The sequence below is a fragment of the Channa argus genome, chromosome 17 (genome assembly GCF_033026475.1).
Source record: "Channa argus isolate prfri chromosome 17, Channa argus male v1.0, whole genome shotgun sequence".
In the NCBI taxonomy this organism is placed as follows: Eukaryota; Metazoa; Chordata; class Actinopteri; order Anabantiformes; family Channidae; genus Channa; species Channa argus.
This window is the reverse complement of record NC_090213.1, coordinates 17,595,813-17,620,669: the sequence shown is the minus strand read 5'-3', so window position 1 is coordinate 17,620,669 and position 24,857 is coordinate 17,595,813. Positions and strand designations below refer to the sequence as shown.

General features: G+C 38.6%; 1 protein-coding gene across 6 annotated transcripts in view; it reads right to left on the bottom strand.

The window, feature by feature from the left end:
* The window catches only part of fam49a (family with sequence similarity 49 member A), a 32,510-nt gene extending 9,834 nt beyond the window's left edge, over positions 1 to 22,676 (bottom strand). Inside the window, exons 1-2 of one of the 6 annotated variants that reach the window (XM_067482406.1) lie at positions 22,516 to 22,676; positions 4,230 to 4,286 (exon numbers count right to left, since the gene is read on the bottom strand). In XM_067482406.1, coding sequence (XP_067338507.1) covers positions 4,230 to 4,286; positions 22,516 to 22,666 — 208 coding nt within the window. In that variant the 5' untranslated portion in view covers positions 22,667 to 22,676. Of the gene's footprint in view, positions 1 to 716; positions 772 to 4,229; positions 4,287 to 16,577; positions 16,634 to 22,515 lie in introns of those variants that run through there. The other 5 variants (XM_067482410.1, XM_067482408.1, XM_067482411.1 and 2 more) reach the window with 5 other exon arrangements.
* Between the last annotated feature and the right edge of the window lie 2,181 nt (positions 22,677 to 24,857).

Here is a 24,857-nt window from a genome sequence, read left to right as displayed (position 1 = left end):
ATCCATAGGGCAGTGAACACATTTTACAGACAAGCAAATTGTGACAACTTAAAGCACATGAAAATTCCTTCATCACACAAATATGACTCCTCTACAACAGAGGTTGTTTCTATATGTTCTGATTGATAGTAGTAGAGAACATTTCAGTCTGTATAAAACAAATTTTCTTCAAAAATCTCACAAGATCAAATGCGTCACATTGTTTCAACCAACAGTTCAAACAAATATAAGGCTGAAAACCGAATGTGAGGCCTTTATTCTGACTGATCATTTGAGCTCTGCAATAGCCTTCAATAAGTGGCACTTCATAAACTAATTTGGTCCCATTGATGAACGGAAACACAGGTGAAGGGAACCCAAATAAATGTATTTCTACTGTAGAGGTGAATTTGTTTGTTTTTATCAGTATGCAAATACACTGTTCTTATTTAAAAAAAATCCATCCTAGAAAAGTGGAACTTCCTTCACATTATGGGTGGGTATGCATATGCTATGTCTCCCTGTTTTAGTGGGTAAAAAGGCTGAACAAGCAACATTTCCTCCCACCTTTGCTGGAGCAGTCTCAAAGTTTCCTTTATTTCTTTAACTTAGTCTATTCTAAACATGGCCAAACACAGTCATGTACTGTAGTTCGAAATGGCAGTTATACTTTATAAAAGGTTTAATTGGAGGCCAAAAGGCAGTAGGTAAGTAGCAATTTCCTGGGAAAAGTCTACCTTCTCAGCCATGGAGGGTGGTCACAAACTCTGTAATCACAGGACTTAAATGTACAGCAGGATAGCGTGAGGCTGTAATTACAGTAAAATGGTCACGGTACATCACAGGGAACTGCAAGTAGTAAAATTTAAAACAGACACTACATTCATGTCGCGTGGAAAACAAAAGTTGTTTTCTGAAGGTGACTTTTATAAAAGAAAAGAAAATGATAAACTGTTAAGGCAGATTTATACTGTACAAAGATTTAAAAACATTCGCTTTTTTTTTTTTTTTTTTTTTTTAAGACAGACACAGAAATCCAATTTTCTCTGACGTGTGAAGTCACAACAAAAGCGACACTGTGCTGCAGTATGCACATGATAATCATACTGCATGTCTTTGCACAGCCTCCAGCAAGCCAGCTATTTTCAGTCATGGTATTCATTCCTTGTCACACAATCACAAATTTATACTCTTGTGACAATTCAGTTTAATTGTACAGAAATTTAAATCTTCACAACATGTCTGATCCTAAGTGCCTTGAAACCACAATGAAAATTTGATTAAAGACGAAAAAAATTAACCAGAAGAGGGCGTTGCTAGCTTACTTTTACTTGTTACAGGCAAGGCTTAAACTTGTGAACAATACCATGCAGGTAAATGTGCCATAGCAACATTGATTGTCCGAGACAAATCCCGACTTACAGCTACAACAAGTTCTCATACAGTCTCGCTTGCCTTGATCTCCAGCTAAACACTGGTTTCGCTAGCCTCAGGTACCAGTTTATTGTTAAAGCTCAGTTCAATTAGTGACAATTGTAAGGAAGCTGCTTGTTCCGGATGCACGACAGATCATCTGACAATAAAAAGGTAAAAACATAGTTTTAAGCTTTCAAAAAAAGAATGCCAATATGAAAGTCTCTTCCACTGCTGTCTCCCCGGGGACACCCTCGTGGCTGCCCACTGCGCCTCCCAGGGGGATGGGTTAAATGCAGAGAAAGAATTGTTATTGTGATGTGTTTGTGCAATATGTATGTATGCTCAATGACAATAAAGGTTGTTGTGTTCACATGTTCACATAAAGTGCCCAAAATGTAGCTGCATTGCCCTTTAGGATGTTAAGGTAACTGCTGATTAAAGAAAAATCTACATTTCTAAACAACTGTTTAGAACAACTATAAAAAATATATATATACATTTTTACATTACCCATTTATTTTGTGCAAGCTACATCCCAAATATTGTACACAAAAAAAAAAACGTAAGACGGCCAAAAACTTGATATACACACAATTGTTAATTTTAAGCATGGAAAATATAATAGTGTGTCTAAAAAGGAAGAAAAGGAAGGAAATTAAACAGCAGACCTGCACTCCAAATACAATTCAACTCATACTCAGAGGAATATACAGAAGGTGAAGAAAAGTACTGTAAATCATAAGAATCACTATGGTTTGAATAAACTTAAGTCTGTTTAAAAGCCTAAAATCACATCACCAAACACAGATGCAACACCTGGGTTAACACAGCTGGGATGGGAATTTATGCTATTAATTACTTTCAAACAATGACGAGACCCCCCCCCCCCCCCCCCCCAAATAAACAACAACAACAGGAGAACAAATAAACACAAACAAAACAAAAGTAGAAGTAGGAGCTAACAAGCATGAGTGTGCAGAGAGACTTGAAACTTAGCACTTGCGTAATGCAATTCTCTGTAATTTAGTGGTGGAGCCATAATGCGTATAGAACCACACTTGGAGAACCAGGTTCTTAGTTAAGCCAATTGAGATTTTGAACACATTTATTCAACCTGATTAGAAGCACCATGAATTTAGATGCATTTTCTCATCGTCATCCTTCAGTCTATACATGAGAATGTAGGGATTTTTCTAGTCTGCTTGTTCCTCTTTCACTACCATTTATCTATATGGCCAATATTGAAAGTGTGGAAACTCTGACTTTCCTCTTTCCCATAGTATTTAAACTATCAGCTGACATGGGTTAGATTAAGGGGAAATGTCACATTTATAAAAAGGGATACTCTGTAAATTTCCTTTTTTTAAGACCATTTACAAGAAAAACAGATTTTATAGTAATAAAAAGTAAAAGAAACTCCCTGAAACAGGAATAAAACAGAACAAAAAAAACACTTTCCACTATGATAAGTGATGCGATGAGTTGATCTGTGTTGCAGAAACTGACAAACTCGCCAACAACTCCACAATCCACCTTTGACCTCAATTAATTTTTTGGAATGAGTGAGATCCGTTTGTCATCCAGGTTCCACGCTCGTTTTGCTGTGAATGTTAATGAACCATGAGCATTAGTCACGGACAACTCATGTTTACCTATTGTAGTTTGCTGGAAACTGCAACATGATATGTTTGAGTTCATTTGGCTTCACATAGCAAATCCGCAAGCGACTACTGAGACATACGAACATGACAATGACAATGCTAAGCAGTAAATGATCTGCACTTATATAGCACTTTTAAACCTATTGGAACTCAAAGCGCTTTACACTACTTCTCATTCACCCATTCGCACTCACAAGCACACACACACACACACACACCGATGGGGGAGCCAACACTCACCAGGAGCAACTAAGTTGGGGTTCAGTCTCTTGTTCAAGGACGCTGCGACCAGTGACCGGAGGAGGTGGGGATCGAACCAACATTTTGTGAGATTAGTGGACAACCGCTCTACCTTCCTGCCCCTGTCAGTGCAGGCCATTAACACACACACACACACACACACACACACACACACACACACACACGAGCTTCGGGGATCGAAACAACAACCCTGGGTTCGGTGGACGACTGCTCTAACTCCTGATCCACAGTTGCGCCGGTGAAATGATATATATTGTGCAGGCCAAGTCATGACGAACATACACTAGTTAAAGCTTCTTTTACACAAACTATAATTTCTTTGATAGCTTTCAATAGTTTTCAACTTCGCTCATTTAAGACTTATTTGCCTCAGGTGTTATATTAATAATAGTGGATACATTTTTATTGCTCAATATGTTAATATTAACAGACCTTTTCTCTGATATTAAGATGTTTTATTTATTCAGATTCATGGGGCCAGAAAAAAAAAAGATAGTTAAGCGATTTGATGAGTTGGCAGCAGGAATGTTTAGAATTTTGATTTATCACTACGAATATTGCACAAACAAAACCTGTCACATCAGTACGTAGATAATTAAACAATAAGCAATCATGCTTATTATCAGTATATCATTATTTATTTTTCACATTCCATAAATACAAACTAAATGCTTCTCTTTAACTGCCTTTACTGAGGCTGTTTAAACAGCCCCTGAAGGAGAAAGTTTTGGTCTTAATAAAACAAGTGCAGGCTAATCCCTGCCACTCTCATGTCATGATGTGCTTCAGCAGCAGCTTACAGAGTAGTCTTAACCAAACATGACCACACTAGCCTGAAAACTGTTTTTATAGGAGAAGAGCATGCATGAGTGTGTGTGTATGTGAGAGTTTGTATGTGTGTGAGTCACGTACCTTCTCTGTTGGAGGACCACAGGCTGCTGGCTATAACATCCGCTTTTTTCTTTGCCTCTGAAAAAAAAAGTTAATAAAACACTAAATAAATAAATAAATAAATAGATAGATTTCTTTTAAAATCAATATGGACTGAGTAGAGGTAAACGATATGGGTCAGAAAACAATCACACAGCATGTTTTAAATATGTGTGTGCATGCCCATCTGTTCCCATTGTACATCTGTAAACAGTCAAGGTCAATTATATCTAAAATTCCTCATAGCACCATATCATCCCAGTAGACCACTTCGATCTCAGAATGCAGGCCTACTTGTGGTTCCCAGAATTTCCAAAGGTAGACTGGGAGATACCTTTAGCTATCAAGCTCCTCTCCTGTGGAACCAGCTCCCAGATCAGATTCAGGAAGCAGACACCCTCTCTACTTTGAGGTCTAGGCTTAAGACCTTCCTCTTTGATAAAACTTATACTTAGTTATAGTCATGCTGCTATAGGCTTAGACTGCTGGAGGACGCCCCTGATGCACCGAGCTCCTTTCCTACTCTTGTCCCTCTCTCCTCTCCTCTCACCCCACAATTGTCACCACTGTATGAAATTAACTTTGTGTCTTCTTTCTCCCGTGGTTGTCCTTCTCCTTCTCTGTCTACCTCTCTCTGTCCCTTTCTGCAGGTGTCCCCGGCTTTGGAGCTGTGTGTTTTCTAGTGTGCAGCTACTGGTCTTACCAACCTGCACAAGGTTTTGTTGTTGCTCTTTTCTTTTTTCCTCTCTCCACTTTCCACTCACCCTAACTGTCCAAGCCAGATGGTTGCCCACCCTGAGCCTGGTTCTGCGGGAGGTTTCTCCCGTTAAAGGGAGTTTTTTTCTCTCCACTGTTGCCTATGGCTTGCTCCAGGGGGAATTGTTGGGTTCTCTCTATACATCTTTATAATCTTGACTTTATTTTGTAAAGCACCTTGAGATGACTTTGTTGTGAATTGGCGCTATATAAATAAAGTTGAAAAAAAAAATGAGACAGTGACAGTCTGCAGTATCAACTTTCCACATTAATCAACTCTTATTCTTCTTATGTGTACAAGCACTCAGCAAACAAATACAAGCCTGCCCGCATCATAAAACACACCACTGAATTATTCAGCAGGGAAATCTACACCCTTGTATGTTAAATCCAAAATAAAGCTGATTAAGCATCAGTCTGTTGCATGTTCACTGGAGTATTAAATGTCCTCTGACAAAATGTGGCTGCTAATGGTCACTGGGATCCACTGTACCGTGAATCCCTCCAGGGTGAGAGGAGAAATTAATAATAAAAACAACCTTTGTCATTGAGCACGTATACATTTTTGCATACGTTACAATGAACAGGTGAAAAAAACTGGCATTCATCATATCTTACAAATATAGAGGCGACTAAAACTACATGCATCTTAAAATTTTATTTACCACCACTACTACTACTATCTGAGAATATTCTAAGGGTTTAAAACATATCTTTTTTTCAAAAGAACTGTGACCTAGATACAAATTAAACAGTACAAAAATCCAACCTGTCAGCGCTTTCTGAAAGAAACTACACTCACCCTGATTGTAAAATTAGCTTATCATAATACTACATTATGACATATTTTTGGTAATTTAAATGGAGATATTAATCTGATCTAGTTTTACTCAGTAATCCATATAAAACAGAATACAGACAAAGAGAACTGAACATGTTACAGGAGAAATTATATATATATAATGTACAGATTCTCCCAGACAGGAATGGGATGTCTAGCCCCAAGCGTTTCACTCTTTCTGGATGAGCGCACATAAAAAAAAGTTGGGATGGATGGATGGATGGATGGACAGACCCATAGGGATACTAGGCAGTATCCTTATAAGGGCATAGCTGTGTGTTACTAATCCCCACAGTCTGACACATGAGTGGACTTCAAACTCATGCCACGCTAGGTCCACAGACATAGACACATGTATGCACACTTCATGTGTCCCTTCTGGGCCTCTTTGAAACACAGACATGCAAAGCCACCATGTGGACAGCACAGACTGAGCGCTGATGAGAGCAGACACTTTAATTATTACATATCCAAATTTTCTCTCTTGATTTCTACTTTTTTAATCCACCCACTCTTTTCTTTCTCCTTTGTTGCCTTGTTCCTTTCTCTCTCTCTCTTTCATTGTTGCTGTGTTTGGAATGTTAACACAGACACTGACAGATGTCACCAGGCAGTCAACTAACTTACAAAACCCTGAATATTATTAATTTAATTAGCCAAGAAGCCTATTTACAAAAACAGCCAACAGACATGAATCCAGATTGGCAAATAGCCATTGGCTATCATTTAGGTATAACCTCTTCAGTGAGCAACGCCAAAATTTAGCCAGGCAGTCAGCAGATGAGTCAGTCAGGAAATCTGTCAATCATCCCAGTAGGTGGTAGAGCCATTACAAGGAGGAGGGGGATACATACAGCTAAAAAATAAACATGTTTTTCAGGAAATATCAATCCAGAGCAGGAATGGAATTTTCCAGTCGTTTAACAGGAATAACACAATAATATAGCCCTTCTATGTCCCATAGTAAGTTAATACTCAAACAAGATGTAGCGATATAATTTATAATTGAGGGCTTTAATACATATGAATGTAGGCATATCAAGTTTCAAAAAAAATTTTTTAAAACCTAAATTGAATTAACAAATTTACCTCAGTTTGTGATTATATCTTAGTTACTGTATCTTAGAGGATGACACATTGAAGTCACACTCACCACCTTTTTATAAGAACAAGTGAAAAGCTCCTACCAATTTACCTGCTCTCAGCCTGAAATCCAATGCTGCATCAATGTGTGTGAAGAATACTAATTGCTGCTGATGTAATGAGAACTGAATTTTAAAAAAAAGTGTGCGTCCTGTGTCCTCATTTATGGATGTTAATTTGCACAATGTGTGCAAATGTTTTATTTCAGTGACATTATCTATTAATTTACACAGCCAGGCTCTTAAGTGTCTTTAAATCTTGGAATCTCGACAATTGCCCTTAATACATCCCACCAAAAAGACATTAAATACTATCATCATGACAACATGAACTGTCTCTCTTGTGCACAGCCACACGCCTTTGCCTCAGACGCCTTGTGTAAGAGCCATCTGTTTCCATGGTGACAGCAGAGACGTCCGTTAAAACAGGGGAAGCACATGAACATGACAGAGTGGAACCTCGGAGGAGATATATACACACATACACTTTGTTCTTCGATGGTTTACCGTTTGGAAAAAGGGAAGGTGTATGATGAAAGCAGCTGTCACTTCTGGTTGAATGCATGGCAAAGAAGCTGCCAAACCCACTGGGTAGAACCTGAGAGTGACAGTCTGCAGGGCGGGTGATAAAGACAAGAAGAAAAATGAAAGAAATAACCCTGAGGGAATTTGCTCAAAAAAAAAAGGAATTGTTATCCAAACAAAGTCCAAAAACCTACAAAGGCAGGGCAATATTAATAATTATTGCGTCGCAGAAGGGAATAAACTGACGAAAGAAAGTAGAACAGGACCCGCTGTAGAGCACATCTGAAAGTTAGTCAAAAGGGTTTTCCCTTCATGTAGAAGTGTTTTTAAATCTGATCCACGTGAATACAGGAAACTGTTGGGACATGACAATCTGAAAGGCACAAGTGTCTTTGAGGTGCATTAATGTGGAACACCGATTGTCCAGTGGAAGCCCGACTACAAGGATCTGTACTCAAAGTTTACACAAGAAGACAAAAGATTACATATCATACAGTTCACTGGGTTTAATGGACCATAAGAGCAAACATTCACATAAACCTCTTATCTGCCATAGCAGTTATATTTACAAAGTGTGTTTACTTGTCCAACATTAGCTCCAAACCACCCAGTACTCAGCAAATCAGTGAGTACATATTATAATCTAATGCAAATTTATCCAACAACAGATTGAAGTGTGGTTTTTCTACAACAAAGCCAAAACCGGCAGACAGAAAAATGTCAAAAGACGCTGATATACACTATGCACAGGAAACTGTGGCAAACACGGATTACAACTATGCCATTACTAACAGTGAATGAAACATTGAGGCACTTAACAGAATATGTTAAGTGGCTTCTACACGCCAGCCTTAAAAATGACACAAAAAAACAACAACAACACTGTAAGCTGCAGTGACATACAGTAGATTTTACTGGAGGGCTATTGAATTATAGATTTGTGTCATACTATGTTGAAATGTACAGGAAACGGGTAAATTCAGTTAAGTAAGACCCCGTGTTTGGATACTCAGCTTGCAGTGATGGGAGCGTGATGAGCACAGAGATACAAGGAGACAAAGTCAAAGAACATTTATCAAGGTTGACTGCTTAAGTGTTTTAAAACTGTTTTATCAGATAAAATATCTAGACCTGAAAGTATGACAGGTGCATCAGGAAAAAAAAAACATGAAAGATGCTGACACAACTCCCTTAGGCTGTAATATTTACTAAATAATGTTATATATAATTCAACTCTCTCTCTCTCTATAAAAAAAAATCAATGAGTAATTAATAAAGTGTGAGCACAATAATGATAAAACTAATAATAAGACAGCAAGATTCCAGAGCTGGGTCTTTCGTCATAACTTTGTTTTTCCTGGAATCTCTACATTCAGAAAAACACATCAGAGTTGCAGTTTAGTGATTGTAAACACATCACTGCTATAAATGATAACTATTCCCTGAAAAAGTTTTGCCTTGTTGCCAGTCGTCTTTACATAAATAACATCAATTCAATAATCATCATCTGAGTAGAGTAAGTCATACATGGTTATTACTGTTTTACAAGCAGCTATTACTAATTTGTGCACAAAACTCCAGCAGTAATTATGCATCTAAAATCTAAGAGAAGCTTAATGCACCCAGTACTTGATTGTGTTTCTGATAAAGAGAATTTAAGTCACTCAATTGGTTGAATAATTCGAAATATGTATAAGCACCAATAAAAATCCATGCAGTTTGTGACCAAACTTAATTATAATTCCTGGCCAAGTCTGCTATTGCTTATCCATTACATCCTCCACAGAACTGGCAACAGGAGGCCTAGACACAAACTCTGAATAGTTTGAGAGCTGTTGATCACTAACTAAACTAAACTAAACTTGTAAATAAATTATTTACATGAATGAGCAGCATCTCCACAACTAAAAGGAACACACATTTCCCATGTGGTCACACAAGGGAAGTTGGTGTGCTAATTTTCGAGAGAGTAAAAGAGAAATACAGGTGCCAAGTGAGACCATTTTTGGATTAGATTTTCATATCTGTTCTTGGTATGTTTGGATGTGTCCCTAATGGCAAAACCCTGTCCCCTAATGCAGCGTGGAAAGCAAAAGAAAGAGTGAGGGAGCGACAGAAGAATAGGGTAAGGTAGGGAGAGACACATCTGGCTTCATCAGATACCCTCTGAGGGTTCAAAAAAGGGTTAACCCTCAATGGACATTCAATGGGCTGGAAGACCTCAAACCTCCCATGAGTTAATTAATGTGTATGAGTTTGTCTCAGTTGTGAAATACCTCTTTCTTTCTTTCTGCATGGCAACAGCTGATGAATGTTGATGGATTCAAAACAGCCCAATGAGCTCTGGTTTTAGAGATTTTAGAGTGAGAGGAAATGTGGACATCACTAACCTCTAGATGTACGTATCTGATTGTGTGAAATAATAGCAGGTTTCTGAACGTGGTCTTTATATTAAATGTATAAAATGTGATTAACATTAAAATGTGAGTGTGAATGACTGTCAGAGTATAGCCTGTTTCAGACATGAACTCGTCAGGGGGATCAGGTCCTGACATTGTTCCCTTTCAGGCATGTAGCCAACATTGGGAGATAACCTGTGTGAAATGCATTCTCAATTGCAACAAAATACTCAAGCGGTGGTGCTCAGGTACTATGATCAGGGGACAGAACATGGCCCAAAAAACAAAGCTGCGGAAGTGACAGTGTTTTGCTTTGTAATCTGGTTCTGCCCTTCCTGACAGAAGTTGACGAATTTTGTTGTCCTTCCAGTTCAGCATTGTTGTTGGGTTGAAAGAATGAATTAATTCTTTGCCTTCAGGGGTTTGTATTTGGCCGGTTTCGTGGCAGTTTTATGAAATGGACGTCATAAACATGTCCACTAAACTGATTGTGAATTCTCCAGAGTATTACCGCCTCTTCACTAATGAGCTCGGTTGGATATAAAATGTCGGGGCTAACAGACTTGGACGTTTGCGTTCACACATATACACCCACCCCAGAGAAAGTCTGGAAAATGTCTGAATTAGAGTTCATGTTTGAAAGGGGCTTATGTCTCTCTGTATTAGCCCCAAGACAGACAGGTAATCTGTCCAGGATGTACCCCGCCTATCGTCTAATGACATTTAGGATGAACTACATAAATGGTTGTAGATAATGGATGGATGAACTTCATTATGTGGATTTTATCTAGCTACATATTTTCCCCCCTCATCTACAGTGAATGCCATTCACAGTAATGATATCCTAAGCTTTAGTATTATTCTTACTTCCGTATGTTTTTTTTTTGACACCTAAGTATTTCAGCATGCTTTCAGTTAAAAACGCAGTTCAATATATATTTCAGTATACTTTTATACCCGTTTTAATTATGATATCATCAACATCTTATATTTGCCTTTTAAGTTTTTAAGGCTAATTGGCCCTGAAGTTTGCCCAACCAGGAAGGAAGCACATTTCATTTCAGCCATTTCAGCAAAAGGTAAACTTTCAGCTATTTTAGCAAAAACATCCCAGTAGAAATAGGGGAAGGTTGCATCAGGAAGAGCATCCAACGTAAAAACAAAATGATCCGCTGTGCTGGCACTGAACTCACAGGATAAGCTGAAAGAACAAACAAATAATATATAAAAATTACAACACGTGCGCAAAACATCTACAGTCTTCTTAGCGCTGTGCTTGAAAATGTTTTTATTGGAAACACCGTCTTATGCGTGTCGATGTCCATTTATGGACTTCCATGACATTCATACAGCAGAGTGTGTGGAAAGTAGAATACCATGCTGGAAGAAGGGGGACGGAAATTTGGGCTTTTGTCTTACACGGAGCATTTACACAGGTTTGGAATTGTAGGCTGTTTAACATCACATCACAATATCATGAGAAAAAGTATGTCACCTTTAAAAAAGTGTTGTTCATAGAAATAACAAAAAACAAAATCACGAATGATCATTCTAAATACAGTAACTAAAAAATAAAAAACAAACAACGTTACTCCTTTAGTATGCAGTCATAACATGGGCTAAGACATACCTATGATGTAGGAACACAAAAAAACAGGAAACCAGAAGGTATTTTCTAAGCCGGCTGAACCTGATCAGCAGTTTCTGGAATCTGATGCCACTTTGCTTCCTCAGGCTGCGGTAACTCTCAGCATCTTCAGCATACATCCGTCAGCCCAAAAGCATGTTCAGAGGTCAAAGAGAAAATATTCCCTTTCCTGTATCCTGGTAGATAATCTACCAGTAACAATCTCCCTTTATTTTGGTATATTTCAAACCTAATCAAACACAGAATTGGTTTTTGTTTTGTTCCAGATTCCGAGTAGCACATTGCCAAGCTGGGTTACAGCTTGGCAAAAAAGAGGTTTATCTACATTGTCTATCTTTAGTGTCTGGGAGATTATTCACCTGTACCAGCCACTTTTGGCAAGTGATCAGACATGAAAAGTGGCAACTAGAAAAAATAATTTATATAATAAAGATGATATACTAACTGCTCACTGTCCTTTTGCTGAAACAACTTACAAAACCTTGGTCTGATATGTTGAGGCATCTGTCAATGAGGCAAGCAAACGTCCCTTTAACTACTGTGTATTAATTTGGATTTTCTTCCTCCCATCTTTAGAAGGGGTGTAACACCATTTGCATTTGAACTATTCGCCACAGGGTATTCTGTGTGACATATAAAACTAAATAATTATAGAGCCTAATACAATCTAATTAATGGCTATGTCATGTCATCTGCAGCACAAAAATAAAGACGTGGATGATCCTCCCAGAGAACTTTGGCAGTGTGTCAGTTAACTATTAACCAAAACATACTACTCACATTGCTACTGCTCGGTGCTTCAGATTGAACATACTGTGTGTTTCCCAGAGTAAGTAATTAAAGAGGCATCATTTTAATCTCATTTGTTTTATTGGATTCCTTTAAGGCTTCCCTCCCCACTAGTTTCAGTTCTTGTGTGGAAACCTGATCAAGTAAATTCCTAACATTCAAGCACCCCTGCATGTTACGTCGCCAGTTTTCTAATCACTTATATTCAACACCTATACTTGTTTTCGTGTGACTACAAAGTAAATTCCAAAAAAACAAGTGGAACTACTTCTAAAATGTTCTATGAAAAACCACTAGTTCGGTTAGTCTGTACTGTAAGTAAACCCATTTCCTCAAACAGGAACTTCTTATAAACCAAAACGAAATCAAAATCAAAACACCAATGACATGAAATAACTCGTTTAGGAATGTCTATGAAAAAGACTGGCAAGCACAAATTAATTGTTTAAATGGTGTGTTTCAATAAGTGTTATCAAACAAAGTATCCTAAGCTATATCACAAAGATCCCATCATAGTTGGAATTAAGTGTCTGCACAAGTAACCGTTAATACTGAAGGTTGTGACCTCTGACAGGCCTGGTATAATGTAGGAATGCTCACAACACAACAACAGCCTGCCTGTTCTATTGCTCTGCTTTAGAAAATTCTGTGACCTACGGCAAGTACTAAGTGGACGAGTTAGCAGTTGTTAGCATAGCTGTAAACACTAATAATGGGAGAAGTGGAGCTTGGCAGTAATGCCAGTGCAGCAGGTTTAAAGGTTCTGTTATCTTGGCACAGCTTAAACTACACATGCATGCACTTTATAAAACTACTGGGCATTTTGAAGGAAAGTGGTCACAAAGTGGCAAATGGCCAATGTCTGCTCAAGTTAAACCCATTAACTGTAAGCCAAAAAAAAAAACCACCAGCCTACCATTTACACAAAAAAACAACAACAACAATTGGCCGACATATATTTTGAAAACCCCTCTGCTGTTTTGACTGGCTGGGAAAACAGGCCTTCAAATTGGGTTAGGGGGGCTGCATCTCCCTCAGGCTCCTTTGCTGAAGCAAATGTGCTAGCAGGGCGTGTTAAGAAGCGTTCAGCTTAGCTTGAGTGGAGGTTGGCTGAGTTTTGCCCTAATATGGACACAGACCCGGGGGGTTGTGTGTGTGTGTGTGTGTGTGTGTGTGTGGGGGGGGGGGTAACCTGCACACCACCATTGTAATGGTTGCCTTGCGTGTCTCTGCTACATCATTGACAATCTTTATGCTCCATTCAATCTACTACTTCACATATCAGCACAGAATTTGACTTTGCAGTCGAGAAACTCTACATGCGTTTCACAAACTGAACAATTCTTCAGCAGTTAAGACTTGTTCATCAAGCACAGTACATTTTTAGTGCTCATGTCGCTCTCCCTCAAACTGTGCATCACATCTCTCCACCACACACACACACACACCCACACACCCCTCCAGCTGGGTTGTCTGCCTAATTTTTCACTTGCTCATTACAAACTCGCCACTATTCCTCCTCCACATCTGGATTCTGCTGGAGCGAGAATGAGAGGGACACTGATAATGGCAACAAAAAGTCACAATGGGCATTTTTCTGCTTGGAAAGCTGAGGAGGAGGGGTGTCATAGTAAACAACTCAGAGAGGCTTCTGTCAATACTGAGAAAGCGAGAGTGCGAAAGCAGGAGACTGCCAAAGGACATAAGTGTGCATGAACAATAGGAGGAGGAAAAAGAAATGAAGAAGTAGAAAAGTAAAGGAGGGCTTTCGGTATTTGGAGAGGAGGCGGCAGAGTGACTGTATAGCAGCTAGCTGCCATTAGTGCGTGGAATCGGACTCCAGGCGTAGAAATTCCTCCTACATCTCTGCTTAATGCCACTTCTGTTCTGCCAAGCCTTGCACGTCAACACCACTGCAGATACAAAAGGAACCATGTTTGTGTGTGACTGACTCTTGTGTGAAACTACTGTTAAAGAGTGTGTGTGTAATAGCATCAAGCAACTGCCACCACCACAGGCTCATTCTCTGCTGGGTGAAGGTCTGGCAAGCTGTGTTAACTGAATCTATACAAAACCCTGGCAGCAACATTGGCCTAAACAATATACTTAAACAGATTTACTACTGCCCCAGATTACATACACTCTGTTTGACTTGTTACTAGATAGTGCACATCAAATCAGACTTCCTTTTATTAATGCATTTATCCAACTTTACCGCACAAAAGCTTAATTTAGACAGTTTGGTCGGTTTTTAAAACACCCACATGATTTCCTGCCAAGGCCTATAGGACTATTGGCAATGCTTGTTCTGCCAGTTAAATATAAAGCTTGGCTTGGCAAAAAGAAACTGCAAAGTCAACTGCGTTATGTTCAGACATAAAATAGAATATGCTTGTTGGTGAGTCAGGTTGGGTCTTCACACTCTTGAGTACAAGGCCAAGTACTCAAGTCTATACCTGTGATGGACTGGTGATCTATCTAGAGCATCCCCATGACCTCTCCCTACAGCTCTCTAGAGGATATGCGGTATGGATGGAAACTGAATAATATCGATGGATCATACTGAAGCGCACTCTAGACATTGTCAGCACCACTATGGCCGCCGTCAAAATGCTAAAAAACTGATGTAGAGAAGTTCCAAACATACAAATGGGTCACAATTTGTATGAATGATTTACAAAATACTCATTATCAATATCAATATCAGTCTCATAAATCATGTATCAGACTAGATAAAGTATAAAAATGCAACAGACCACATCTGCACAGCACCTAATTCTGCCAACACTTAATAGAAATAAAATAAACCCTGATACTTCATGTATACATTAAGTTGCACTATTCAAAATGCCGAGATTGTTACAGTTTACGGCTACTTCATCTTTTTACAATGCAGGGACTAGGTCAAAGGCGTAATTCTTAAAAAACAAACTTATTTATGGATTTCCATGCATGCTGGCTATACTGGGAAGGATCAGTTATAATCACTCAAGTCTGTTGACATGACTAAGGTCAGGAAGTTAGTCATGCAACATAACAAAACTTATGTAGAACATGTCAGACAACAGATTAAACTCATAATGCTGCTTTGATATATGCAAACTTTGCAAAACTCAAACATTACTGGTTTCAGGGACTACTGATCTTTATCTTTATATACACACACACACACACACGTGCAAATACACAATTCAAATTAAACAACATTATAGGCTGCACTCACAGACTGTTAGTTTGTCATAAAAAATAAAACGCCGTTCCTCTCAGTACCTGCACCTGCTGAGATCAGTGAACATGCCACTGAATCACATGAGGCCATTCAGTGAGAGGCCAAGATCCTGCATTTCCAAGATGTGGAAATGCAGAAATTATGATTTGCATTGACTGTTGCATGACTGTTGCATTTTGTATGACAAGCTTTTTACAATAACATTTCCATTGAATATGCTTTCAATTTGCAGATGTGGCAGTTTTCGTGAAAGCTGGAAATTTCACGACACAAACCAGGTAGCGTGATTCAAAGAGCAGAAATGTGACAATATGGTTCTCTATTATCAAATTTTGACAAAGTATAAACAATAAAAGAGAATCTGAGTAAATATTTCTTTCAGTTTTATAACTTTCAACCTAGCTTTGTACTGTAACACAAGGCTGTTTCCAATGCTTTCCAATTTTCCAATGGCCTAGAAAATGTGATGCTTAGGGCAATTGTGCATAAATAAAAAGCCCAAGCAAAGAAGCCTTGTTTTTGAAAGTAGTTTGCAGAAAAATCAATAGGACAGATGGTGTCCATTTTCAATGACTATGTACCGCAACTAGAATTTCATAAACAACAGGTTACTCAGAAGATATGAGGCAGTGTTATAAGTGTCATAGAGTTAAATTAGGCAAAAGTAAAAGTTATTAAAAAAATAAAATAGGAAAACTCTAGCTACTCTTCTTTTTACAAAAGAAAGTTGGTAAGAGCTAAAATGAGTGAATCCTGAAAACCCAAGCATCCCAGCATACTGATGTGCATCATCAATGTTACTTATCAGTTACAGGATTTGAACACCTCTAGGTTAATAAACAAACAAAACAACAAAAAAAGGCAAACATTTCTGTAAACTGAACGATAGAGTATTAGTAATATAGGAACAACTGAGGAGTGATAAACACAATAGAACTGAATTCCCAAGCACAGACTGAGCACAATAGCAGTCAGTGAGTGTGTAAGGAAAACACACTTACAGAGCTGTTGTCCCGCTGACAGGATGTGTGTAGAAAAGTGAAACGTGAGCGGGAAGTGTGCATGGTCATAAGCCAGTGCAGTTCAACACACACTTATTCTCACAGACAGACAGATAAAATACAGCACATGGGTAGCTTGTGGGGGGGGGGTAAAACAGGAACTTAGATCAGACAGTTTGGATTTCACAGCATCTTATGGTGAAACAGTAATGTTTGACTCCTTTCAAAAGAGTAATAAAACAGGAGGGGATTCAGAAGGGCCATAATAAATAAAATCATTAGATTTTTAAGAAAAATGGAAACATTAGTTCTGGTAGGATTAAATGCTGCTGGCTTATGTTTTGGGGCATGTTAAGCTTTTAAGTAATAAGCTGTTCCAACAGCTGAGATTTATTAATCCTACTTTGTCCAACTGTAAGACTGAAAAGGCTCCTTGTTTAACTACAGCTAAAATGATAACCCTAATAAAAAGACATTTTTCACAACAGACATTCCGTCCTTGAAGGAAAAGCACAGGTGTTACAAATACAACAGAGGGTACTCTCTTCTCATTAGGTGCCAGTGTGAATGTGAACCACTGAAATTGAACCCAATTTTTTGCTGACCATGATATTGTTCTCAATGTTTACTAAGGCTGAAAAAAAAAAATAGCTTTTTCTATTAATTAAGAAAAAGTTAACATGATTTTTTTTTAGTTCAGAGATCGATCTTTGCTGTGCCCATTCTGACTAAACATAATAGATCTGAACTATGAATACAATGTGAATATAGTTGTTACTTGTGTGGGGTTCAGTTAGGGCTGCATGGTGTGAACATTTTCAACTTTGTGGAAAACTTTTTATTACAAAGTGCACAAAAATGTTTTTTGCATTTAAATGTAAAATATGTGATAGCTAGCTATATTATCTGTTTTATACAATGACAGTGCTGTAAAGCATGAAAACCTGTTGTCACTAAGGTTGGTCAGCGTAATGCGGTTATGACAGATACACTATATTGCCAAAAGTATTCGCTCACCTATATAAATAAATGAATTCAGGTGCACATAGCAAGCTCCATAAAGACATGGATGAGTGAGTTTGTTGTGGAAGAACTTGACTGGCCTGCACAGAGTCCTGAGCTCAACCTGATAGAACACCTTTTGGATGAATTAGAGCGAAGACTGCGAGCACTGTGTATTATGTATTTCATAAACACACTCCTAAACCTCGTGAAAAGCCTTCCACGAAGAGTTGAAGCTGTTATAGCTGCAAAGGGTGGGCCGACGTCATATTTAACCCTAAGGATTAAGAATGGGATGTCACTAAAGTTCATATGGGTCTAAAGGCAGGTGAGCGAATACTTTTGGCAATATAGTGTATGGACAATGTGTCTTTGAGGGGGTAGACTGAAAATGAAAGTGTGTAGACTATTATAAGCTTCATGTTTGTTTTTGAAGAGATATTATTTCTGACTTCAACACGTGAAGCAAAAGAGTTCACGTGAACAACGTGTGGATTCAACCTTTTTCAGTCTGTCCCTGTTGGGGAGCTACTGTAATACAAGCTAACTAGTTAACAGTTGTCTGCAGACAGAGTGATGTACACATCAAAACTATGCAGGACCTATGGTTCTGTATTAAAATTGTTTAATTTTGTTATATTGCTATATGCCTTAAGACGGATGAACGTAAATGGTATTTGGGTCACGTCAGAAAAAAAAAAAAGGTAAAAACTACTAAATAATTTTCAGTTGCTGTCAAAAATAAATAAATAAAACAGGGGGCTTGATCTCAAACAAAAAGGTAAGCAAGCAAAAGGAATGGCCAATGCAAGGTTTTGGGATTGATAATAATAAAAATAGCATTAATAAATAGGTAATCTGCACAGATTAGGAAAAAAATGTAAAAGAAGTGGAGATTTTGAGTTAGATTCTGGACAAGCCTGGACTGTGGAGCCTACACTGGGAGTTGGAGGAGAAATAACTGTAAAATGAAACAAACTTCAGGGAAACTTGTAGGTTTCCCCATCTGTTTTCAATGTTGGTCAGAAATATCAAAAATATTTCAAAAAATTATTTGTAAGATTACTGGCTGTAAATGTATCATAAGATTAAACATTATAATCTTTACGCAAGACACACTTAGGTTTTCCCTGCAAACTTTCAGCACCAACTGACCCAGACTAGAACAGACCCTGCTCAACTAGATCTGACCAGTTCTCATGACCAAAATCACATTCACATTTGACTGTACAGTCAAGTGTGTGTGTGCCCACCAAGTATTTATCATTTATATTATTTCATAGAAAAACAGTCTAGACAGCACAGTACAAGTACGGCACCGTTATACTTCAAGGTCAACATTAAGCCCAAACATTTTCAAGAGCATAGTTTGGTTTTTGTTACGCCATTTAACCAGGATAATCCATCCATATCAAAACTACTTTATCAGGATTCCTGAAAGTATAAATTAGAAACAATACAAAGCTGTAGCATGTATTCACATGTAGTCACAATATCACAACATTCTAAAAACAATTTATTCCCTTGTGTTTTCACATTGCTGTCTACTTTTCTCTTTCACTTTTTCAGTTTCACACACCCACAATCTGGTAGCTGAGCATCTGAGGCTCTGGAGCCATTCTGAAGCCTGTTGTGTTTTCTGTTCCAGCCCAGATGGCAGCACTGGCTGAGTCAGCGGTGGCTGGTGGTCCGTGGTAAAGTGGATGATTATTTGTTGATAACAGCAGGAGAGGCAGGCTTTAGAAGCCAAAAGCTTTGGAACTGAGGGTCTTCTTAACTGGTTTGATCTGTCTGAATGAAATAATGAGTGTTTGGCATCTCTTGAAAGGATGTGCACAAACAAAAAAGAGAAAATCACGATAACAAGTCAGAAATATTTTTAGTCTACTTCTAGCCGTGTCCAGATCAGGCATGTAAGCATTTGCCAGAAGGGTCTAGTGTAAGATATTTGTTTAATGTAGCCAACTGTGCCGTTGTTACTTTGCATTTGTTTTCTCTTCACTCAACAGTGACAACTTTTATATTCAGCCAATTCTGACACGCATAAACAAATGTGAGACTGAACATGCCAGACACTGTCCGCAGTGATTCAGGCTAACCTCTGTTGGCATCAACAGTGAAATAATGGCATAAGGATTTACTGTGCTTGTTCAGCTAAACCCACAGTCTGATATAAAACTTGGCACAGGTGTAGTGTGCAGAGCTAGACAGAAATCCTTTGGGATTCTCATTTAGTGTCACAAAGTAACTTGTGAGTCATAGCTGGACTGTACCAAACAAAAACTGCTGCTGCAACCAGTTTCACTTGGAGTTTGAGAATAGCTTATCTGCAAATATCACATTACCTTGATCCAGCCTGGAGGGAGTTTACAACAGCACATTTCAGCAGCTGCATGCTTCTCTGTAATGACTGTAATGGTTAAGTTTCATTTTTCTATGCAGCAAAAGGTAGCATCAGTAGCTGCTAATGTTTCAGGTGGATAATAGATTTGTTTTTAAGTCCAAGGTCATTTATTATTTTTGGTTTAGATTTGACATTGGTCCAGCTACTAATGCACAATAGCTAGCTTCCTTATAATGATAAATAACAGGCCTAATTCGAAACATCTCATTTATACTTTTTATGGTAATAATTTATGCATTCCTTTTTATTTGTATATTCTTCAAACACAGTGCTAGTGGCCTAACAGTATTAAAAAAAACCCAAAAAAGGCTGCGACACAAAGGCTTTTCCCTCATGCTTGCCTCAGGCAACCTGTAATGCAACAGCAGGTTAAAAGCCACAATGTGAAAATGCGCCACTGTTAGACAGGGTGTGAGATGCCATATCCTGTTTTTCTGATAGACACAAAGACAGCGAGAGAACAAAACTATGAGTCTTTAAACCTTAATCTAACAGCTACTGCACTGCCAGGATGAAGGTCGCACAAAGTTTCAACCACACACACACCCACCCAAACCCACTTTTAACGTTAAATGCGTTGTGTTGTGTTTACCTATTCACTGCACCACATTAAGTTTACATGACACTAAAAACAATTACATAGTTTGAAAAGATTCCACAAAACCCAGCAAAAACTAAGCATTAGCTTCACAACTGTAACAAAGGATGAACTATATTATAATTATTATTTGTTGTTATGATTATTATGTGAATATTTTATGTATTGCAAAACTGAGCCTGATAGGACAGGTATTTTTAAAGGCACGTGAGTAGTCACTATAACAACATTCATTCATATAAAAACTTGGCATTGTGGGGGTGATAAATGGGGGTCTTAAAAACATGCAGTGTTATATGATAGCTAGTAACTTGAAAGCAATTGTCCAATACCTGTGTGGCATCACACAACAGGAATTGCTTTACACGTGCTTTTGAAACAAGTGCCACATCATATGGGATTCTTATTATATCTTGCCGCTTACACCAATGACTTGGCACCTTCTATTAGGGCCTATATAAAGCCCAGTGTGCCTTAACATGTCTCAATAGTATAAAAAAACGAATACTGTAGCACACAGCTAGCAAAGGTCATGAAAAGAACATGCAAAGCTCGTCAGCCTCCTCCAAGAGAGATCAGGTTCATCCACAGCAGGCATTGTCTAGTCAGTCACTGAATTCCAGCAGCATTCCAGAAATGCTGCAATTATAGCCTGGCATACTGACGGAAAGAAAACACATGCACCCATGTGCATGCTTGCACACACACTAACACTCACACCCAGTTGTTGAGGAGTGCAGCTGTTGCTATACATCCTCTCTTAACAAAAGAGCGCCACTTCAGGTCTGTGAAAGCCATGATGAAGCACATTCTCCCCACAACTTACAAATATTAGTATCTCTACAGTTGCTCCACCTTCAGATGCAAAGCTGGCGACATTATACATGTAACAACTTTAAAGTCATAAGATTTTACCTTTATAACCATTTGCAGCAGTTGGTCGAGCCATTTATGCAATGAAGTGTTGCTGTGTGTCAGACTACACTTTGGCGTTGATTCTTAAAAACACACTCATGAGTCATTTTTTTTAAACAATCAGCACCTACAAAGTATTATCCCCTTCCACAATAGGCAATTATGTATTACTGTTGCTCCACGTAATGAAGTACATACTACAACATCCCCCCAGGGTGAAAATAGTCACTCACTGGCAGCTCATGTCATGAACAAAGAAAGAAACTGGTGCTGCTTGGCCGGTATTTACAACAGTTTAAGACACCAACACATGTTTAACTGAGCTTGGATAATAAGGCTTTACTGCCAGTTTAACAGACTGAGATTTGAGCGTCACTGAAAAGGAAATAACTCCCAACCACCTGTGTGGACTTTACTATTACTAAAACCAAAAAAAAAAAAAAAAAAAAAAAAAAAAACCCCAAAACAACTGTTGTTAAATTGTTATAACTTATCAAATCGGGATCCTAAAGACTACAGACTTGCTCACCGAACTGGCATAGAATATAAATAAAGCAGTACAGCAATGTTTTCAGGTAAGTTGTCAACGAGAAAGTGAAATGTGGCCGGACTTTGGCTCACGTTACTGTTTGAGCTAAGTTTGCGGGCTAACCAGTCCGGCCGTTAGCTAGCACTGCTGTCAAACTAACCCAGGAACGGGGCAGGACTTCGGCCAAAGAGTCCGCCAGCCACACAGGGCACGGGCGGTGAGAAATTAAATTCTCACCCTTGCACGGCGTTAAAACGCCAGCGCACAGTTAACAGCAGCGCTCAGAGGAGGCTAACTAGCTAAGCAACTTAGCGCTTCCTCCCGGCATCTCTTTCCATGTGAACTCATTTGACAGACACTGATTTGACTGGAATAAACAATTTGGCACGAGACCAGCTGAAGTAAATACTACTTAGCGCCAACTAAACGCGAAAAAAAGAAAAAGTTGGTTTAACCCCCCCCCCCCCCCCCCCCCCCAAAAAAAACTCACCAGTATGTCTTCCGCGATAGTACTCTTCAGGAGGCAAACGCCGAAAGTTTGAGCTGAACAGTACTTTGACCAACCTGGACAGTTCTGTCCGTCCCCAACAGGAACACACAACAGCCTCGATAAGCGGGATCCCCTCCCTCTGCCACCACATAAGCGACGGAAAGAAAAAAAAAAAAAGAAAGAAAAAAAAAGCCGAGCATCAAGTCCCCGCCTACTCACATTTCAATTGGTCGATATTAGGGACAATGCGGAATAAGCCAATCAGCTAAATCAGCTATTGTTCTAGCCATTTTCTTTGTCCAATCGTAAAGTGGCAGATTATTTCCTCTCGGTGGTGGCTTTGCAAAGATTTTCGAGCTGTCTCAAAGTTCAAGCTGAAAATGACTTTCATTATCAAAACGAACTGTACATTTCCACAGCTTTCATTTAGCAGACATGATTGTTTCCTCAGCAGTCCTGCTTTAGGTCCGTGTGATGCATTTTGACCGCCTTTAATGTTTTTTTAGAATTGTAAATTAAATTATAGCTGCTGAAATTCTACCTTACCAGGTTTGTATTAATTGAGTGACCATAATACAGTGTAAATAAATGTAATCTATGAGTTCATTAGTAGATTAAAAAAATAAACAGCCACCACATGTAAGCTATGTTGAATTGGAATTCAAACAACCTATCATTGCTTGTTAAATATACGCAAATGTTTTAAACTCCAATTTACATGTAGCAAAATTCTGTCCTATAATGGCTGGTCTAAACTGTTGGTGGCAAAGATTAATGGATGATGTCCAAAACATATCTTAGTGGGTTTAGAAAATTGGCTCATGCAAACGACATACACTTCAGTGCACAGCCACATGTACAGTAGTTCATGGATGCTATTCCTTTGTATGTTGCCATACCAGTTATCCTGAGTCTGTGACTGTGGGCAAGGTTGGAGGCTCTTTATTGTGTGGTTGGAGGTCTCTACAGGGTAAACACACCTCTAACGAAAAGAGAAGGGCAAGTTGAGTTAAATGATGGAGGGTCAAAGTACGCCCACGTATCTTTTACCACAAACGCTGCTTGACATAGAGTTAAGGTACCTTTACAGTAACTATACACATACCCACACACATGAAGTAACAGTCAACATGTGTTTGATAATCATCATAGATAATCGATGCTAGATGTTGTAATTATCCACCGACGAGTTATAGCATGTCATGTGAGTTATTTCATTAAGAACATGACCTAAAGGCATGAACTGCCAGGAGGGGGGGCATTCTATCTTTCCTGTCAGTATTGATTAGTTTGTAATAATAATAAATAATAATATATTTAATTTATGATGCACTTTTAATTTAAAAACAAATCTCAAAGTGCTACAAGAAAAAGGGAGCAGTTTTTCACACAGTGGGTATAAAGGGCTGCACATACAGAATTGTTAAATTGTTTGAATTGGTCCCAAAGTGACCCCTTGTGGTGTTTGCCTGCTTTGTTGCAGACACAATGTACATGGTATCCACAAGAAAGATCACTGTGTTCAGAGTCAAGACTCTACAGAAGCTTGCTCATCTTTGTCTCATTTGCTGTGTGTGGTTTCCTTCCTCCTTTGTTCCATGGAGTTTGCAGGCACTTTATCTCTCTCTCTGGCCTATTTTACACTCTTCATGTGCTTTCAACTATCGGATAAAGAAAAGGATGAAGAAATCCAGTGTTACTCACGGTGGTTCCTTCTCTTGGAAAATTAACTAAAAAAGAAATGCATTAAAAAGAAATGCATTTGCGTATACTGCAAATGACACCTCAATGCGAGCGAACAGGTGAACAATTCAAAATTTCATGAATCCTAAATATTAACAAGAGCAAATTTACTATTTATCTCTACGTGTTCAGTTGTAAAATGCTGTAGAGCCAATTCAAAACTGCAGAATAGCTATAAAACTAGTGTAAACCTTAACCATTCACTGTCACTGAAAATAGTAATGAGAGATGGGAGAGGTGGTATATTCTTCAGCATCTCTTCAGATGCTGTCTTGTACATTACATATATGTATATAAAGATGAAACGCTTTACTGATTGTCCCGTCATCTAGAACAAAATATATCAGCAATCTTGCATATTTAAACACAACATCCAACAAAGAGATTTTATGGAAGGTCAGTTACGCCCTCAAATGTCACCGTGATAACGTTCAAATTTTCTAATTTGACTTGCAAATAAAAAAAAACGGCTATCTCCATGAAGGCATACAGCTGGAGAATGAACATGGATTACATCTATAACCTCTGGGAGGCAGTAGCTTACCACGATGCTGACTCAGCCCGGTTGTGTCTACAGAGACACCACCTGAATTAACCAT